An 18,892-nucleotide genomic window follows, 5' to 3' on the forward strand; every position below is an offset into this window, starting at 1 on the left:
GGCCAGACCGAGGCTCTACTGAGGCCTTTCCACGGAGCTAGCTCTGTGGTCACGTGGGTCTGATGCTCATTAATTATACAGAATTTTAGGCTTTTAATACACTTAAACAGAAGAGTGAGAAAAACATTCACCCCCCTTAGAGTTGTCATGAGTGTAAACTAGATCATTTATACCAAAAACATGTTCTGGTACCAGGCTGTAAACATGTTTATTTCTGCTGTGAAATTGGTATTTTTAACATGGGAGTCAATGAGGATTTGCTCACTTCTGATACCAGCCCCTAGTGGATGAGGGTGGAACTGCAATCTTTGCTACTTCCGGGTTGGCTTCAATTTTAAAGCCACATTGTGGGGGCTTGGTCCAACTTCAATTTAATGACAATGATAATAAATTCCAGAAATAAAATTTCTTAAAGCTTCATTTATTTGCTCAGACAAGCAGAAACTGAAGTTGATGATAAACAAAGAGCTGTTGCGTTTAGCAGAACAAGATCAAACCCAGAACCAAGAATGAGTTACGATTTTTCTCCATGTCGGGCCACTTTTGTGCTAAAATATCAAATAGGCCACTATATAAGTCATCATCAAGTCAACAGATGCAAGTCGATTCAAGTCACAAGTCATAGGCGTTCAAGTCCGAGTTAAGTCGTAAGTCTTTATAGATTTTATCAAGTCAAGTCACAAGTCATTAAAATAATGACTCGAGTCTGACCCGAGCCCAAGTCTTGTGACTCGAGTCCACACCTCGGACAAATGAATCCCAGCTTTATCCTCGATTCATCCCCTTCAGAAAGTTTCCTGCACAGATTTATTTTTGTGTGATTGATGCAGCAACAGAGAGACCGATCTAAGACACCCGCTCAGTGGTGGACTCGCTCCAGCGAGGAGCCTCTCATACTAGAAATAAAAATCTGTTCCCTCCAGTCAGAAATCGTGTTCCTCATTAGCAGGGAACTCCAGGTGTTCCTGTCCAGCTGAGTGATGTCTGTTTCTAATTTCTAGAAAAATCTCCATCGGGTGTCAATCTGCTCTCCAATCTGACAGAAATGTACGACTCACATTTCTTGTGCGGTCCAGTCACTTCGCTCCGCTGCGCCCTTCACTTAAGCTACCAGAACACGGATGCTTCATAGAAACTGGTGGTAGGCATTGCGGTTATTAGGATTCATGCAGGGTGGCTGCTCAATTCACCTTGGGCTTGTCAAATCTTTTGGCTCCGCTCAGACCTGCGACGCCGCAACAACCGCAGACGATAATCCAGACAGTTAAACGTGAGGAGGAGGTGAAAGGAGGAGGACTGCAGCAGGCTTGTTTCCTCCTTTTGTTTGCGTCGCTACAAACTCAGGCAGGCCCCGGAGCCGTGACTTTGAAGTGGCGTCTTTGATTAAGGCCTTAATTAAAGAATGGCTGCTTGGAGGCGTGCAGATAGCTGGGGAAGGAAGAGGAGCAGACAGCGAGGGAGGAGAAGAGGAGCGGATGTGGAGCTGAGAAGTGATGTTGACAGCTCAGAAGTTTCCTAGAGTTTCTGGTTGAGAGAGATTCCTGCTGGCACGACGGTGACAGCTGCAGCAGAAAAATAAACCCTAAAAGCACTGCAGCCCACATGTGTGGACCTCACAGCTCCTGTCCTGCTGCACCGTGGCATCAGCATCACAAACCTGTGAGGAGAATGGATGCTGGTGGGAAAGAAAGACGAGAGCTGCAGCCATCATATCACAATTTATGTCCTTTTGGCTTTCTCCCTCTCCTCATGTCCGTCTGTCGCTTCAAGGCCGTTGTGGTTGTCTGCAAACGTTCTCCTGAACTTAAATTCTCTTCTGTTTTCTGAAATGATATTTTCTTCTTCTTCTTTCTTCTTCTTTCCCCCGCCTCTGTCCATCTGCAACCCTAAATTGTTTGTATTGTATTTGTTTGTATTTTGAACGTGGAACCCTGCACCCTCCTGAGAAGATAGTGTTGCACTTTAATACGTGATTCACTGATTCAGACACACTTGACGGTTTTCTAGGTTTTATTTTAAGTGTATTTTATGGAAATTGTTCATTTTAATTAATAAATTAAAAATATCATGTAATGAACATAAACACACCGCTGTATACATCTGTCATGTTGGTTTTTGAAGTGGATTCTGGGGAGGACATTTGGATCATAGATGCTTAATGAGGGACGCTGGACTCCTGTTTCCTACGGTATAATTCTGATCCGAAGAATTAGGAAAACAAGTCTTCAGTCTTATGTTTGCTCCATAAAGGAACATGTGCAGCAAGAAAAAGATAAATGAAACAATCTTTTATAATAAGCCTCTCAAGAAAAAACATCATGAGGTGCTTCACAAGAACAAATTTTTTTAATGAAAATGAATCAAAAATGAATCAAAATTGAAAAATAAAAAAATGGTTCTAAAAATGTGAGGAAAGGAAAGATAAAATAGTAAGAAAGAGGTGATCAGTGGATCCAAGGAGAGGTTGGTGATGAAGGTCACACCAAAGCCTGATCAGGTGAGTCTTCAGCTGCTTTTTAAAGGAGACCTCTGAGTCCACTGATCTCAGGCTCAGGGGGAGAGAGGTCCAGAGTCTGGGGGCCACGGCAGCAAATGATCTGTCAGAAGAAAGAAGTTTGTACTGAGACCACAAAGAAAAGGAGAGATGGAGGTCAGCATCACTCCCTACTTGTACGTCTGGATCTTTTACTCCAGAACCTTTTACTCAGCTCCTCGTGATTTTTATCTTGAGAGGCGCTATAGAAATGGTATTTTCTTCTTTTCTTCCACTCTCCATCACTAAACAAGTTTAATGGAAGAGTTTATATATGCAGTAAAATAATAATATTTAGTTTAAATTCAACTTTGATGTTTACAATCTGTGTGTTATTTATAACCACAATTTTTACTTCAAACAAATAATAATTTGCAATAAATGTAAGTTAAAACACTCACAGTTATGCATAAAGTTGAGGCTTCTCCATGGGTTGTAAGTGTCTTACCTGCAGTAGATAACGGTCGGTGTATCTCGGCTTGGAGAAGTGGTCAAACTAACAGCTAACAGCGAATAAAGTCCTCTCTCTTTGACTTCTACTTTACGTTTTTGACCCTTCCTAAATCCATCACCTTGAAATATTTACAAAATTCGTCATTCATGTGTTGCCCTGGTTTTTTCTTCTTCTTTGAATCCCTTTTAGCCAGGGTTTTATAAGGGCGTGGCGGGCTCTCAGCTGACCCTGTCCAGTCTGGTTAACCAGTCCCGGGCCATGCTGGAGGAGCAGGCCCGTCACCTGCTGACTGAGGCCGAGCGTCAGACCATGAGCTACTACGTGGAGGAGTACAGGGACGGCCACGTCGGCATCGAGCAGCTGGTCATGGCTCTGTTCGAGCTCCTCAACACGCACGCCAAGGTGAGCTACAAGCAAAAAGATCAAAAGAGAATCAGTCTTCCTCTGAGCTGGAGTCGGTACTCGAGTGATTCCTGTGATGTTTGAACCAAAGCTTCCTCGGCTCTGATGAGATTTACAACACCGAGTGTTTTATTGTCTCACAGCTGAGCTTTGTGCATCTATGAGTCGTGTTTTTTAAAAGTCTCTTGAGTTTTTTATAACACAAAATAACAAAAACCTGCAGAGCTGTTCTGTATCTTGTTCCCAGGAATGTATTTTCAGCTGCTTTATTAAGGTTCGTATTTAGAGCTCCTGTAATCGACATTTTTTCTCCTGTTTTGCTGAGTCTATTACATGAAATAATCTAAAATAATTTCATTTGAAAAAATATTCCAAAATTTGTCATGAATTAGGGTTGGAGCACGTTCAGCTTGTCGATTTTGTTTCCACTGACCTGCAGAACCAAAAGATGTGCAGCAAATCTTTAAATAATCGATTCTAGGCACTTTGTGGGCCGCACGCTTCAGGGTTGGTTGTCACATTTATATTAGTTAAGGGCACTCTGCTGATGAAGTAAACAAGTTGATTTAAATCCAGTTGACTTTAATCCAAGGAGGAGTTCATAATTCAGATTAGCCATGGTGCCGTTTTCTTCCAGCTCTTGGAGAGTGCAGACGCTTTTTTCTCCTCTCCCTCCCTCCTCATCCCAAGGCTCTTTGTCCTGTCTTTGTGTGCACTGCACTTTTTGCATTTTTTCTGGAAACTGGAAATTATTAAAAATGGATCTGGCCAGTTGGTCTCTCAACGCGATTGACAAAATTTTTTCAACAATGAGAACGGGAGGAGGGGCTCCCGGATGCCCCTCTGGGACAGAGCCCACTGGGTATATCATGGACTCCTGGAAACAGTGGAACCTGATATGCCTCTCTCGGCTGTCTGTAGAGGATTCTGAAGATGTCTGAATATTCGTCGTTTTGGTGTCGGGATTCCTGCTGTTTGGCCTGAGCGGCTATCTGGCTTACCGGAAAGTTAACAAGCTTTTGAGGAATATTGGCTCAATCCCGGAGCTCAGGGATGGAATGCATCGCTCTGTAAACTCACATACTCATATAATTGGTTTATATTCTGGAACTGCGCTGCTCTGGGTGGCTGCATGTTGGAGTAGCTCTGTTGACTATATGTAAGTTTTGCCTTTTCTTGGACATTTTTCTTCTAGTTTCTCAAGAAAAACGGTATTTTTTGGACATTTTACTTTTCTGTTTCTGGTGCTGTGAAGTTTAGAGGATTTTTACTGCTATTGTTTCACTTTTTGAGCATTTGTTATGATGCGTAACCATGGCAACAAGCTGGCTTACAATTGGGAGCAGCAGATTAACATTGGAAAGGCTGAAATAATACCTCAACTGAAGCCACAAATTCCAAATGAGCTAAAGCGCAAGAAGCGTGGATGCAGAGCGGGAGCAAAACGGAGACAGAGAAACAGCAAATTCAAACCATCTCTTCCATCGATCATAATGGGCAATGTGAGATCACTGGCCAACAAGATGGATGAACTCCAAGCCCTTTCAAAGACTCAGCCAGAGTATTGGCAGTGCACTGTTATGTGTTTCACTAAGATGTGGCTGCAGGAACTATATCCCAGATTCCAGCATGTCTCTGCCAGGATTCCTGACCGTACGAGCAGACAGAGATCTGAAGAGGAGCGGGAAAAGAAAAGAAGAAGAAGCCCTGCAGTGTTGTTTTGAGACCACAGATTGGATGACTCTCTGCCAAGGATATGAAGAGGACATCAGTGCCATGACTGGATGTGTCACTGACTATATAAACTTCTGTGTGGACAACATCATACCCACCAGAACAGTGAGATGCCTTTTCACCCTGTACACCTCAGACTTCCAGTACAAATCAGAGACCTGTCATCTACAGAAATACTCAGATGACTCTGCAGTTGTCGCGTGTATCAGAGATGGACAGGAAGCTGAGTACAGAGAGCTGGTGGAGCGCTTTTTGCCATGGTGTGGAAACAATCATCTGACCTTGAATGTGAACAAAACAAAGGAGATGATTTTAGACTTCAGAAGAAACAGGGTGGAGTCAAACACTGTTTCCATCATGGGAGAAGAAGTGGAGGTAGTTCAGGAATACAAATACCTTGGAGTTCACCTGGACAACAGACTGGGCTGGATAAAGAACAGTGAAGCCGTTTACAAGAAGGGACACAACAGACTGCACTTCTTGAGGATGCTTAGGTCCTTCAATGTCTGTAGCAAGATGCTGCAGATCTTCTACCATTCAAAGTCATTTTATTGTCATTTCTACCACATGTGCAAGACATACAGAGAAACGAAAGTGAGTTTAAGTGCACACAATTCAGAGATCAGACATACATGGGTAAGACACATGACAAGAATTGGTGACTGCGGTCATTCGCAACATGAGTCGCGCTACATTAATAGATAGATGAAAAGGGTGTTACATGAGGATAGTTGGGGGTAAGGTAAAAAAAAGCACAGCAGAGTTAGACCCAGCGGGGAGTAACTCTATTATACAAAAAAAAAAACTCCTCAACATAGAAGCACAAACAGCACAGATACAAAACAACAGAGTCCGATGGGGAGGCGGGGTTGGGCGGGATCCTGAAGCCTCCAACGGGAGCTGCCAGTACGGCGCATCAACCAGCTGCAGACCAACAGGTGGGAGGGAGAGATAAGGAACAGAGAGCACATTGAGTTTCCCGCAGGTCGCTGACCTCAGCAGAAGTCATAATCTGAAGGCAGGGGGGGAAGGTCGGGACACACCATCTGTCAGCATTCCTCCTTTCGTGGGGGTGTGTTGAAGCAGCCTTGAGAGGCTGCCTTGGCGTCAGATAAGGATAAACATGACTTTGTTTGGGGCAGGCAGAGATAATTTCTCTCTCTGCCTTGGGGTCTATAAGTGGTCTTTCATGTCCACCAGTGAAGCCAATTTTACGTTCTAAACATCCCCACATCGTCCGGCGACCCTGTCCGAGATGACATCCATCTTGCGCACTAACACAGGCAACGCCGCGAGGACATTATCCAACTTACAGTTCACCTCGAGTAACGTCCCAGTCTGTGAGTTCACCGCATGAGCGGCACATTCCATGGGCGCGGGTCGCACTCCAATCGCTCCCGTCTTCCCAAATTTCCAGAAAACCAGATATCCTCCCACTCCAATCAGAAGAAATCCGGTGATCATCAGGCCGAACATCCACAAATGTTCCACGTCCTCGATGGACAACTGAGAGAGGCACACAATTCGCCAGACATCCCAAGAATCGAGTGCATATCCTGCTGCGAATGTCCCCTCGGGACAGGTGGGAGCCCCCTTCTCCGTTCTCATCGTAGAAAAAATTTTCTCAATCGCGTTGAATGACCAGTTAATTAAATCCATATTTCCAAAAAAAGAGTAGTGATTTCAGGAGAAATGCAGAGAAGTGCTCTGTAGGCAGACAGGACAAGAGCCTTGGGGAAGCAGATAAGGGAGCTGAGAAAAAAAAGCGTCTGTACTCTCTGAGGGCTGGAGAAAGAAGTCTGTTGTTGAGAGTGTAATCTCTTCAGCCATCGTCTGTTGGGGTAGTAGCATCAAAAGCAGGGACCTGAAAAGGCTCAACAGCCTAATAAAAAAGGCTGGTTCTGTTCTGGGGACGACTGTGGAACTGCTGGAGGAGATAATGCATAGAAGGATTCTCCAGAGAATCAAGAAAATGATGGACAACCCTGAGCATTCTCTTCACAAGACTGTCCGACAACGGAAGAGTGTCTTCAGTCAGAGGCTTCTTCAGTTTGGCTGCAACACTTAACGCTACTGGAGATCCTTCCTGCCAACAGCCATTGTAATATACAACAACTCTTTGATGACCTGATTATTATTGTTATTCTGAGCTACTACAGCAATCAGTTTCCCTCAGGACAGAGCCTTGGGGCACACCAGAAGAGACAGAAGAGGGCTGTGAGCGGGAGGATTTGATAGTAATGAACTGAGTGCGACCTGATAGGACTGAAACCACTGAAGTGGGATGTTAGCAATGCCAATGGAAGATAACCTATGGAGGAGAATGGAATGAGATATTGTGTCAAAGGCCGCACTCAGATCAAGGAGGACCAGGATGGATAGTAGAACGGAATCAGCAGCAATGAGGAGATCGTTAGTTATTTTGAGGAGGGCTGTTTCTGTGCTGTGAAGTGGGCGGAAACCGGACTGGAAGGGTTCATAGAAGGAGTTTAGTGTCAGATGGGTGTGGAGCTGGGTAGCGACTATTTTTTCTAAAACTTTGGAGACAAAGGGTAGGTTGGAGATGGGGCGGAGATTAGTAAAAATGTTAGGATCCGAACCAGGTTCTTTAAGTATTGGAGTAACTGCAGCAGTTTTGAAGATAGAGGGAACAATACCGGAGGAAAGGGATGCGTGTATGAGAGCGGAGACGAGAGGGAGCAGGGAGGGGAGGCAGGATTTAACCAAGGCCGTGGGAAGGGGGTCGAGAAGGCAGGTAGAAGGCTTTGTTTTGTGGATAATATCTGATATCTCAGAATCACTGGGAAGTTGGAAAATGGAAAATAACTGTGTTGGTTCGGGAGGATCATATGGGGAGGTAGGGGGATGCTTTGGTTGATTGCACGATGAATGTTTATCATTTTTTCGTTGAAGAACAGAAGAAGGGCATTACAAGTAGCAGTAGAGCACGTGTGGGGGCAGAGTATCGGATGGCCAGTGAATTTTATTGATAATGGAGTACAATGACTTAGTGTTGCATTGATTGGAGTTGATTAGACAGGAGTAATACTGTTGTTTGGTTAGTACAATTAAGTCCTTATACTGAGTCATATGATTTTTATATAGTTCTTTGTGAATGGTGAGACCAGTTTTTCTGTAGAGGCGTTCAAGCTGCCTGGATTTGGTTTTCAGCGTCCGGAGTAGAGGGGAAAACCAGGGAGCAGACCGACAGAAAGTAACAGAACGGGTTTTAACTGGAGCAAGGGAGTTTAAAATGTGAGCTAAATGGTCATTGTAGAGAGCAGCCAGGTCATCAGGAGAGGAGAGATCGTCCGGTAGCTGAATATTATCAATATAGGAGGATAAAGTGTCGATATTGATGTCCTTTATATTCCTAAAAGACATGAGCCGGGTTGGTTTGGTAAAAGAAAGCTGGGTTACAATATTGAAAGAAATAAAATAGTGATCAGTGATGTGGAGATCATCAGCTGCACAGTTAAGAGGGGTGAGACCAGAGCAGCACAGCAGATCCAGGCAGTGTCCTTTGGAGTGAGTTGGAAAGTTGATGTGCTGATTAAATCCAAGGCTGTCCAGGCAGGATGAGAAGTCTTTGGTGAGGGGAAGATCGCTGTTGTCCATGTGTATGTTAAAATTTCCAAGCACTATTACATTAGATGAGAGTGTAGATAAATGAGTGAGCAGTACTGAGACTTCTGACAGAAAGACTTTGTGAGGTTTAGGGAGCGGTAGATTAATCCAATGATAGTGGGGGTAGGTCCATTAAGTTTAAAAACCAAATACTCAAAGGAATTAAAATCAGAGACAGACACTGGCAAAACTTTCCAGTTCTTGTGATAGATTATCGCGAGACCTCCTCCGCGAGAACCGCATGGTTTGGTGAGGTAAACTAACCCGGGAGGACTAGCGTCGTTGAGCTGGAAGAAATCAGCTGGCTGCTGCCAAGTTTCGCAAAGGCACATGAAGTCGATTCCATGGTCCTTGATGAGATCGTGAATGAGATGACCTTTCCCAGTGAGAGAGCGGATGTTGAGAAGGCCGAAGTTGATGGTGGTGCTGTCACATCCATGAGCGTTAGCTGTCCTGGCGAGGTTGGCTAACGAGGAGTGATCAGCTGTTCGGCGGTATGAGTTCCTGTGAGGACGACGGCGAGTGGTGGACCAGAAAGAATTGATTGAAGCGGAGTTGTGGTAGTGGCCGCGGTGGACATATTTCCGATGGAGAAGATGAGAGATGTCCGGGTCGAGGTGCAGTGAAGCCAGTGGAGATCCAGGGCGGTGGCGAATCCTGAGGAGCTCAGCGGCAGTGTACTGCAGGAAGCCAGCAGCAGGTCGGTGGAAGATGAATGATAGAATCCAGATGAGTGTGGACCACACGTGAATAGCGTTGGTCCACATTATAGACGTTAGGATTGATATAGATATCCACAGTCCAGTCAACAATCCGATAGTGTCAGTCCAACATATAAAATCAAATAAAATCAAAGTTTACTGGTGAGCAGCGGCAGCCAAACGCGCCAGCGTTCACTCAATCCAGTGGGCGTCATTTCTTATCTGAATCTGGTGCCCTTGGAGCCTGTGAGGCTGAAGTAAAAACTCCCCTCAGAAGAAATGTGGAATGCGGCTGTCGCTATGGTAACTCTTTCTCCCTATCCCAGCCTGGCCAGGACTGTGACCGGTGAAGGCCGTGGAACCTTATCTAGGAGTCAATGTGCCCTCTAACCCATTATCTCCCTCCCCTGTCCAAACGGAGGTGAAACACGCTGTACCATGTGGCTGCATGCACTGAAGCGAGTAGAGTCCCAACCCTACCTCCCCACCTAGTGGACACTTATGTTGTGCAGTGTCTGGAGTCTGTGTGCATTTCTGTCTGAGGTGTTTTTTGCATAGCAAAGCTATCCTCTCTGTTGAGGGTAACTCTGAAGTGCCTTGTTTTCCCCTCCCCCTGACTCTATCCTCATATAAACCCTCTTGATCTATTACGGTAGCGCGACTCGGGTTGCGAATGACCACAGTCACCAATTCTTGTCATGTGTCTATGTCTATGTATGTATGTCTGATCTCAGAATTGTGTGTACTGAAACTCTAATTTCCCTCTGGGATTAATAAGGTGTTTTGGAATTGAATTGATTTGAATTGTAACTGTGTACAGATATGCTGAGAGTTGAGCTAATGTAAGGTCTTTAAAACACAGAAAAACAACATTAATAACACATTCACTCTTTGTTAATCTGTTTTATTAAAGCAGATGATGCAACTACGTTGTAGGAGTCAGAGAGAGCTGATATGTGTGTTCTGTATTTGTCATGTTCCCGATTCCAAGTTGTGTATCATTTGAGTTTTTTAAGCATGAAAAGGGTTTCCTCGGGGGTGGACTACTGGCGGTTGTGAGTGGGGCCCTTTGGCGGGCTTGGCGGTGGCCATGAGTTTCTGCCTGGCGGCTGCATCACCCCTGAGTCGGTCTGGGTGGGGGCCTGGGGGCTCGGGGTGTGGGGGCGGCCGGCCCCGTGTGGGGATCTGGGTGGGGCCTTGGGGTATGGGTCCGGACTTGTATGCTGCCGGGAAGAAGGTGGGAACATGCACCTGGCCCATGCGCGGGGGCCTCAGGTGGACCTTGGCTCCTCTTTAATAATAATTCTGTCCCATCACTGGGGAGGGGGATGCCCAGGAGGGGGAGAACCCAACCTTACCTGGATGTCTTATATATTCTGGAAGTTGTGCAAATTTCGGGGAAGGGAGTAGATGTTCTGCTGGGGTGGGGCTGGGTCGGTGCCCTCGGACTCCGTTGGGCTCTGCAATGCTGCTGCTTTGGGTCCTGGCGAGATGGGCTGGGGTCTCCATGCCCTGGGTGGCATTTTGGGAACAGAGGTGCCTATTGGGGCCAGTGGGGGAGCTGGCTTCCTGGAGGGCTTCAGTCCAACCAGCCATTCCTCCCCATCCCCATACATTTTTCTCCCCCTGCTCCCTCACATCATCACACAAATATGCACATAGGAATTAGGGGGTGGACAAGTCAGAGGTGCGGGTATGGACCCCATTTCCGCATTCCTGTGGCAACCTGCCCCCCAAATTTATTTGCACATTAAACACTTCCGCCAACGACATTCCACGCAAACACACACTTAGGGCCTTGGGAGTAAGCACATACAACGGCATTTGGCAAGGGGATCTTTCAACCTGATCCCGAGTGCCGGTGCCCACTTCCAATTGGAACTGCATTTAGATACAGAGGGCTGTGGGTGGAAGTGGGGTTGTGTGGTGGCATCAGCTGGCCCACTCACCCCAGCCATGGAATACACCTCATTGACATGCACTAACATTGCATTGGAGCAGGCAGAGGTAGACTAGGAGTCTTAGCACGCCTCTGTTGTCGCTTGGCTTCCCCAGGCTGGAGGCTAGGAGGGGGATCTGAACATCTGGTTGGGTTCTGGGGTGGTGGGTTGCTTTGCTCAGCGTTGAATGGGAGAGCCTGCTCATCATCACCCCAGCAGAAAGGGGCTTTTTGTAAGTCTTAGGTTGCATGTGTGTGTGAGAGCATGAGGGAGGGAGTGTGTGACTGTGTCTGTGTATGACTGTATATGTTAGGTGGGGTCTTGGACTCCTTCCCTCTCCTGGTACTTCTTGTGCTACTATACATCTTCGCCTCCCCTCCCCCTGCCACATTTGGTGCGGAGTGTGGTGCCTTGGTCTGCCTGATTGTTCATGGCACCCGGGTCAGGGGGTTTAAGATTTTTGGCATCTATCTGATTGATGCCGGTGGCTGCCTGGTGGGATCTGAGTCCCTGGGCTCTGTTGGGTCCCCGGTGGGGCTGGTCGCCCTTGGGTCCCGGGTTACTGGGTTCCGGGCTCAGCTGGCTTGGGGGTAGGAGGCTGCAGGCGGGCCTGTGGGCTTGCCGCTGATATCTCCCGGGACTCTGCCAGCTGCTGGTTGTGACCCCAATCCTCTGCGCCTCTCGAGAGGGGGCAGGGGCTTTTCTGGTTACAGTCTCCCTGGGGTCCCTGCACTCTGGGACTTGGAGCTCCTTCCGTCTCCTACGCATCTTTGGGGGACAGATCTCTGGCCCCTCACACTCTCTATTAGACGCTTCTATAGAGAAACCTTACATATACAAGTGCGGGTACACACACAGGTGCTCACATTGTGCTCTCATAAGTATGGACTTGGGCATTTTCAACACATGGCTGTGGTTGGCACTAAAGGCACTATGATTTATTATCATGTGATTGTTCAGTAAAAAATGTTGATTTTATATTTCCTCATGAGGTTGACGCAGTGATAGCTTGCTCCTGTTGTATTGTTGTGTTTGTTTTTTTGTTTGTTCGTTTGTTTGCTTTTTCTCTTTCTGCAAGTCTAGAAGCAGACTCTTGTTCATCATTGGTTGTGTATTTTTGTGGACGACACCCCCACCCCCCGTCTCTTCCTTTCTAATTCACCTCTGTCTCCGTGTCTGGTCGGAATTACAAATTATTCAATAACAATAACAATAAAGTTTTAAGTATCAGGCGTGACATTAAAAGTAGATGCTTTGATGCTCCACCTGAGAATAAATCTGTAAGGCTTGTCACCAGCATTCAGACATCGATTCTGTTTGCTTCACAGCCAGACAGGACAAGGGGGGGGGGATGATAAAAAAAATACATTTAAAAAAATGTATGAAAAGTACTAGAAAAGAGAAAATAAGATAACGATTAACCGATTTTCCTTTGTGCTTCATTTTCCGAAGGATACAACCTCAGGTCCAGAATCACAAATGCTGCACTGGTGTTTTTTTACCCATCGTTTACTCTATCTGCTCCTTCTCAGCATCCGGTTCACTCAGCGCTAGGGTTGTCACGGTAACCGGTATAGTGGTAAACCCCGGTAAAAAAGTTGACAATAATAATAACCGTCTTGTTTATTTAAAAAAACTATATTATCTCTGTGGGTTTACAGTGGCTACGGTGTAGGCGCGGTGACCCTTACCAGCCACCGTATCATCTGCTGAAGTTGCCAGCGGCACATGCGCACTTTGTTGTTTACAACCAAAACTTTCTTGAAGCTAAAGCTGAAATAATGGCCAAAGGAGGAGACGGCAGCGCTCAGGACATTTATTATCCCTCAAAGAAGACAAAGTGGGAAGTACGGGCATCTTTTGGATATTTGAAGAATGCCAAGGGACAGTTGACAGAAGACGGCTTTCCTGTCGCGCCGCTACCTGCATATAAACCGTGTCGCGGACACCCCCATATTGAAATGATGCTATGCATTACGGGGCTCCCAGGGGCAGATAAGAGTTGGTCTCTCTCCGAGAATAATTATGAATTTAACAATGATCGGGGCGGATTAAGGACTGAAGAAGATCCGGGGCTTAACACACACACACACACACATACGCACGCGTGCGCACACACACACACACACGTGACACGCACTAGTCAACATCATATATGTCTTGTACCACATAATTTTTAATCTGAAGCTACATATTAAGCATTTTCAGGGCAGAGTATTGTTCCTGTTAGTGTTTAGTGTGAGATGATAGTAAATATTCCCTTTCTTTCCCCAACAACGTTACCTGATAGTAAGCTAACTTTAGGCAAACCAGCAGCACAAAAAATATTTTCTAATAAGACTCACAAACCTGAGTCAGCACCAGTCTCATCAAAGCTGGGGTTCTGTCGCCGTACTTTTGGTCTAAAAAACATCCTTATGTCCATCTTCACTCATGCGTTTCAGACAGAGAGTGTAGAAGAAGCCGGCTGCTGAAGGGCTTCTTCTTCAGTGGTGGAGGCTCAGGCAGGCTGTATACAAACTCCTGCCAGCTGCTCCCTCTCTGTTGGACTTTGGTACTGCATGTTACTTCCACGATTTAGATCCGGGGCTTTTCATTAAAGATTCAGGGCTTGAGCCCAAGTAGCCGGGCCTAACGCCGCCCCTGACAATGATTACTGCCTGATGACATTTTCCCACATCTGCAAAGCTCACTGGAAGGACACAAACCGAGGAAATATTTTCCTGATATAGGGTTTATTGCTCAAGTAAGGGTAAAAAAAAGTATCTGATTAGAAGGCTACTTGAGTACTGAGTATCATCTGATCTAATATTTTTAAAATGATGACATCAAACAGACATAAAATAAGAAGTTATGGGCAAATATTGGTATTTTAAAGACTAAAAGGGAAAATGTAAACAAATAAACAACATAATTACAAAATAACACATTTTAGGCAACATTTAGACACAAACTGAGGACAATATTTCCTGATATACAGGGTTTATTTTGAAAATGTAACACATTTAAAAATGCCGCGATAATACCGAAAACAGTGATAATTTTGGTCACAATAACCGTGAGGTAAAATTTTCACACCGTGACAACCCTACTCAGCGCCCTCCACGTGGGTGCAGTCTGCACTCATTCGTCATTTGATAACATTTGTTCTCACCGAACAATCTAAAGGTGACAGTCTCTGACGAGCACAGCAGCAAGAAGCAGCAAAAAGACAAGTAAGAATTATTTTAGTTCTGGGTCTGAAGAAGACAAACATTCTTTAAGTCTTCGTTCAGTTTTCCAATCCAAAGCTGCTACTTCAGATTTTCACTCCAAAAATTGAAAATCAAGCCTGTGAAAACAATGATATTCAAAAGCTGCCATAATCTGGTGTTATGTTGTGTAATATTGATGATTTTATCCAAAGCGTGAAAGAGCAACAGCACAATCTTTCCACTTCGTTGACTTTTTTTGTTGATGCATCATTTTAATGAGATGACACGCTCGTCCTCTTTTGTTTTAAGTTGATGCACCTGATTCCTTCTCCTCATCAGGTTGATTGGCTGATGCACATTTACCTCCAGCTTTCACGAGAGGGTTTGTATTTTAGGTTAGATGGTGTGTTTAAGAGAAAAAGAAAGCAGCAAGCAGAGGATTTTCCATCAGAAGCAAAAGCAAATGGGCTTTTGGTGAGTCTGACTATGTGAAAAAATGTTATTCAGACATATAAATGGGATATTATAGTCAATTAAATCTTTAATTCACTGAGTGAGAGTCTACAGAGACCTGCTCACAAAGCTTTGGAATAGAAGAGAATCATCTTTTATTGTCCCTCAGAGGAGAAGTGAAGAAAAGGAGATTCACAGGAAGACTATACAGTAAAACACACACACACAATATATACAGGTGCTGGCCAGTAAATTAGAATATCATCAAAAGGTTGAAAATATTTCAGTAATTCCATTCAAAACGTGAAACTTGTACATTATATTCATGCAATGCACACAGACCAATGTATTTCCAATGTTCATTACATTTAAATTTGATATTCATAAGTGACAACTAATGAAAACTCCAAATTTGGTATCTCAAAAAATTAGAATATTCTGAAAAGGCTGAATATAGAAGACACCTGCTGCCACTCTAATCAGCTGATTTACTCAAAACACCTGCAAAGGCCTTTAAAAGGTCCCTCAGTCTTGTTTTGAAGGCACCACAATCATGGGGAAGACTTCTGACTTAACAGCTGTCCAAAAGACAATCATTGACACCTTGCACAAGGAGGGCAAGACACAAAAGGTGATTGCTAAAGAAGCTGGCTGTTCGCAGAGCTCTGTGTCCAAGCACATTAACAGACAGGCGAAGGGACGGAAAAAATGTGGTAGAAAAAAGTGTACAAGCTCTAGGGATAACCGCACCCTGCAGAGAATTGTGACGACAAACCCATTCAAAAATGTGGGGGAGATCCACAAAGAGTGGACTGCAGCTGGAGTCAGCGCTTCAAGAACCACCACGAGGAGACTCATGAAAGACATGGGATTCAGGTGTCGCATTCCGTGTGTCAAGCCACTCTTGAACAAGAAACAGCGCAAGAAGCGTCTCGCCTGGGCCAAGGACAAAAAGGACTGGACTGATGCTGAGTGGTCCAAAGTTATGTTTTCTGATGAAAGCAAGTTCTGCATTTCCTTTGGAAATCAAGGACCCAGAGTCTGGAGGAAGAGCGGAGAAGCACAGAATCCACGTTGCATGAGGTCCAGTGTAAAGTTTCCACCGTCAGTGATGGTGTGGGGTGCCATGTCATCTGCCGGTGTTGGCCCACTCTGTTTCCTGAGGTCCAGGGTCAATGCAGCTGTCTACCAGGAAGTTTTAGAGCACTTCATGCTTCCTGCTGCTGACCAACTTTATGGGGATGCAGACTTCACCTTTCAACAGGACTTGGCACCTGCACACAGTGCCAAAACCACCAGCACCTGGTTCAAGGACCATGGTATCCCTGTCCTTGATTGGCCAGCAAACTCGCCTGACCTTAACCCCATAGAAAATCTATGGGGTATTGTGAAGCGGAGGATGCAATACGCTAGACCCAACAATGCAGAGGAGCTGAAGACGACTATCAGAGCAACCTGGGCTCTCATAACACCTGAGCAGTGCCACAGACTGATCGAGTCCATGCCACGCCGCATTACTGCAGTTATTGAGGCAAAAGGAGCCCTGACTAAGTATTGAGTGCTATACATGCACATTCTTTTCATGTTCATTCTTTTCAGTTGGCCAACATTAGAGAAACAAACATTTTTTCATTGGCCTTTAGAATATTCTAATTTTCTGAGATACCAGATTTGATGTTTTCATTGGTTGTCACCTATAAATATCAAAATTAAACGTAATAAACATCGGAAATACATTGGTCTGTGTGCATTGCATGAATATAATGTACAAGTTTCACGTTTTGAATGGAATTACTGAAATATTTTCAACCTTTTGATGATATTCTAATTTACTGGCCAGCACCTGTACATGTATAAGAATATGAAGCTTTACACGAATGTAGGCAGGGTTCAGATTATGGGGGAGCTAAGGGGAGCCCGGCTCCCCTTAAAGGGTGATGGGCTAGCACAAAAGCTGCCAAATGGCACACCAGGGAGGCGGGTCTCAGAAGGATATTAGACAGACGACCCCCCCCCCCCCCCCCAACACACACACACAAGCCTGTGTAAAACTGAAACTGAATCCCTGGTTTGGGGTGTGTGTGTACCACCTTGCCTCAGGTGGTACAGTGAGTTTAGGATTTTGTTTGGAAGTAATAAACACAAAGGCAGGTAAAGAAACCCTGAGTAAATATTAATGCTTTTGTGTCAAAATGGTCTGAAAATGATCTGAGGAACTGGGAAATTTCAGTCTTGTCTGGAGTTTACATGTCTGCTCCCCCTTCCTCATGGCAGTTTTCTCTGCTGTCGGAGGTGCGAGGTCTGGTGACCCCACAGGACCTGGAGCGATTTGATGGACTGGTTCTTCGCCGTGAGATCCAGGCTCTCAAAGCGAGGCAGGGAACAGCAGGAGCGACGGCCCATCAGCCGGACTCCCTGTCCATGGTGTCGTACCCGGACACACTCACCTCTTCTTCAGCCAGCTTCATGACCAACACCACCCTCAGCTCTGCACGGGTAGGTGCTCCAGCATCCTCTCCAGTTATCTCCACCACGGTGATGATGAGCCTACGAGTACATTTTCCTGTTGGATGTGTGTTCTTCACTAGTTCATGACACAAGATTGTGATTTACGCCCACAGAGTGGCGCTCTCAGAATAAAGGGTGACACCTTTCACTACCCACATGTTAGTTTCAGCTGGTTTTGTTTTCCTCTTGTGTCTCAGCACCCTCACTTCACTATAAAACACCTCCCCCTTCTCCCCCCTGTAGGAGAGGCTGCTCTGGCTGATAGACATGATGGAGGTAGGATTGACCGCTGACAGCGCTGACTGGTTCCCTCACGTGTAGAAGTTACCTGAAGGCTTTGTGTTTTTGGAGTGTTTTTGTTCATTCTTTGTGCGTTTCCCCCTCCCACCTCTATTTTGATGTGTTAAATCAACAGAGTGCTTTTAGAGTGTGTTGACCTCCCGGTGGAGCAGGAGTTGACTAGAGCGGCTGCGACTGTCCTCGGTGTTTCCCGCGCGTCTGTCAGGCGCACGCGTACCCGGGTCGGTCTGATCTAAAGAATGAATAATTATCAGTTTCGGCCATCTGTTTTCTTTCTAAGTGTTCCTGAAATGAAACTTTGACAAAAGTCATTACAGTGAATCTATTGAGCAGATGTATCTGTGACACCAACCAAATGAGTTTAGTGTTTTTTTTTGTTGTTTTTCATAAATTACTGCAGTCTTTCTGCACAACGAGCTCCAGCTGCACCAATAATACATCAGCCTGGTGTTACACTAGAATTTATTTCCACCAGGACACAACTGAAGAGTGTCATGTAATCTGTGTTTGTGAGAAATTATCTGTATTAATGGGTTTATAGTCTCTGTTAGCACCAGCTCAGGTTTTGACTCTGTCACCATCTCCCATCTTTGCTGTTGCAGAACAAAGAACGGTTTTAAGGAGAGCTTCAGTGAAGAATGTGTTATTATGTGGATGTAATCAATGGCATTTTTGTTTTCTTTAACAACATTTTCATAATTTCTAAATCTCAATGAATGAGAGAGGGCGGGAACAGTTGGAGGCTTGTTACAAGGAGCTGAGGAGAAGAGGTCCGCTGCAGGCTTCCACCGTCCAACACGTTTAACGCCAACCCCAAAGTTTATAAAACAATAGTTTCTCAGGCCCTGTCCACACGTAGCCGGGGATCTGCCAAAACGTAGATATTTTTCTACGTTTTGGCCTGTCATCCACACGAAAACAGAGTTTTTTCACACGAAAACGGATCTTTTTAAAAACTCCGGCCAGAGTGAAGATCTGCGTTTTCTCCGTTTTGGGTGTCTGCGTGTGGACGGACATAACCGGAGTTTTAAGGTCCGCAACGTCAC

At 45.3% G+C, this 18,892-nt stretch overlaps 1 protein-coding gene across 3 annotated transcripts in view; it reads left to right on the top strand.

Annotated features, from left to right (window-relative positions):
• whrna (whirlin a) overlaps nucleotides 1-18,892 on the top strand; it is a 267,355-nt gene that overhangs the window by 210,082 nt on the left and 38,381 nt on the right. Inside the window, exons 6-8 of one of the 3 annotated variants that reach the window (XM_054744702.2) lie at nucleotides 3,177-3,389; nucleotides 17,313-17,534; nucleotides 17,790-17,822. In XM_054744702.2, the coding sequence (XP_054600677.2) occupies nucleotides 3,177-3,389; nucleotides 17,313-17,534; nucleotides 17,790-17,822 (468 nt within the window). The remainder of the gene's footprint in view (nucleotides 1-3,176; nucleotides 3,390-17,312; nucleotides 17,535-17,789; nucleotides 17,823-18,892) is intronic. The other 2 variants (XM_054744703.2, XM_054744704.2) reach the window with 2 other exon arrangements.

This window comes from Nothobranchius furzeri, chromosome 6 (genome assembly GCF_043380555.1).
Source record: "Nothobranchius furzeri strain GRZ-AD chromosome 6, NfurGRZ-RIMD1, whole genome shotgun sequence".
Classification (NCBI taxonomy): domain Eukaryota; kingdom Metazoa; phylum Chordata; class Actinopteri; order Cyprinodontiformes; family Nothobranchiidae; genus Nothobranchius; species Nothobranchius furzeri.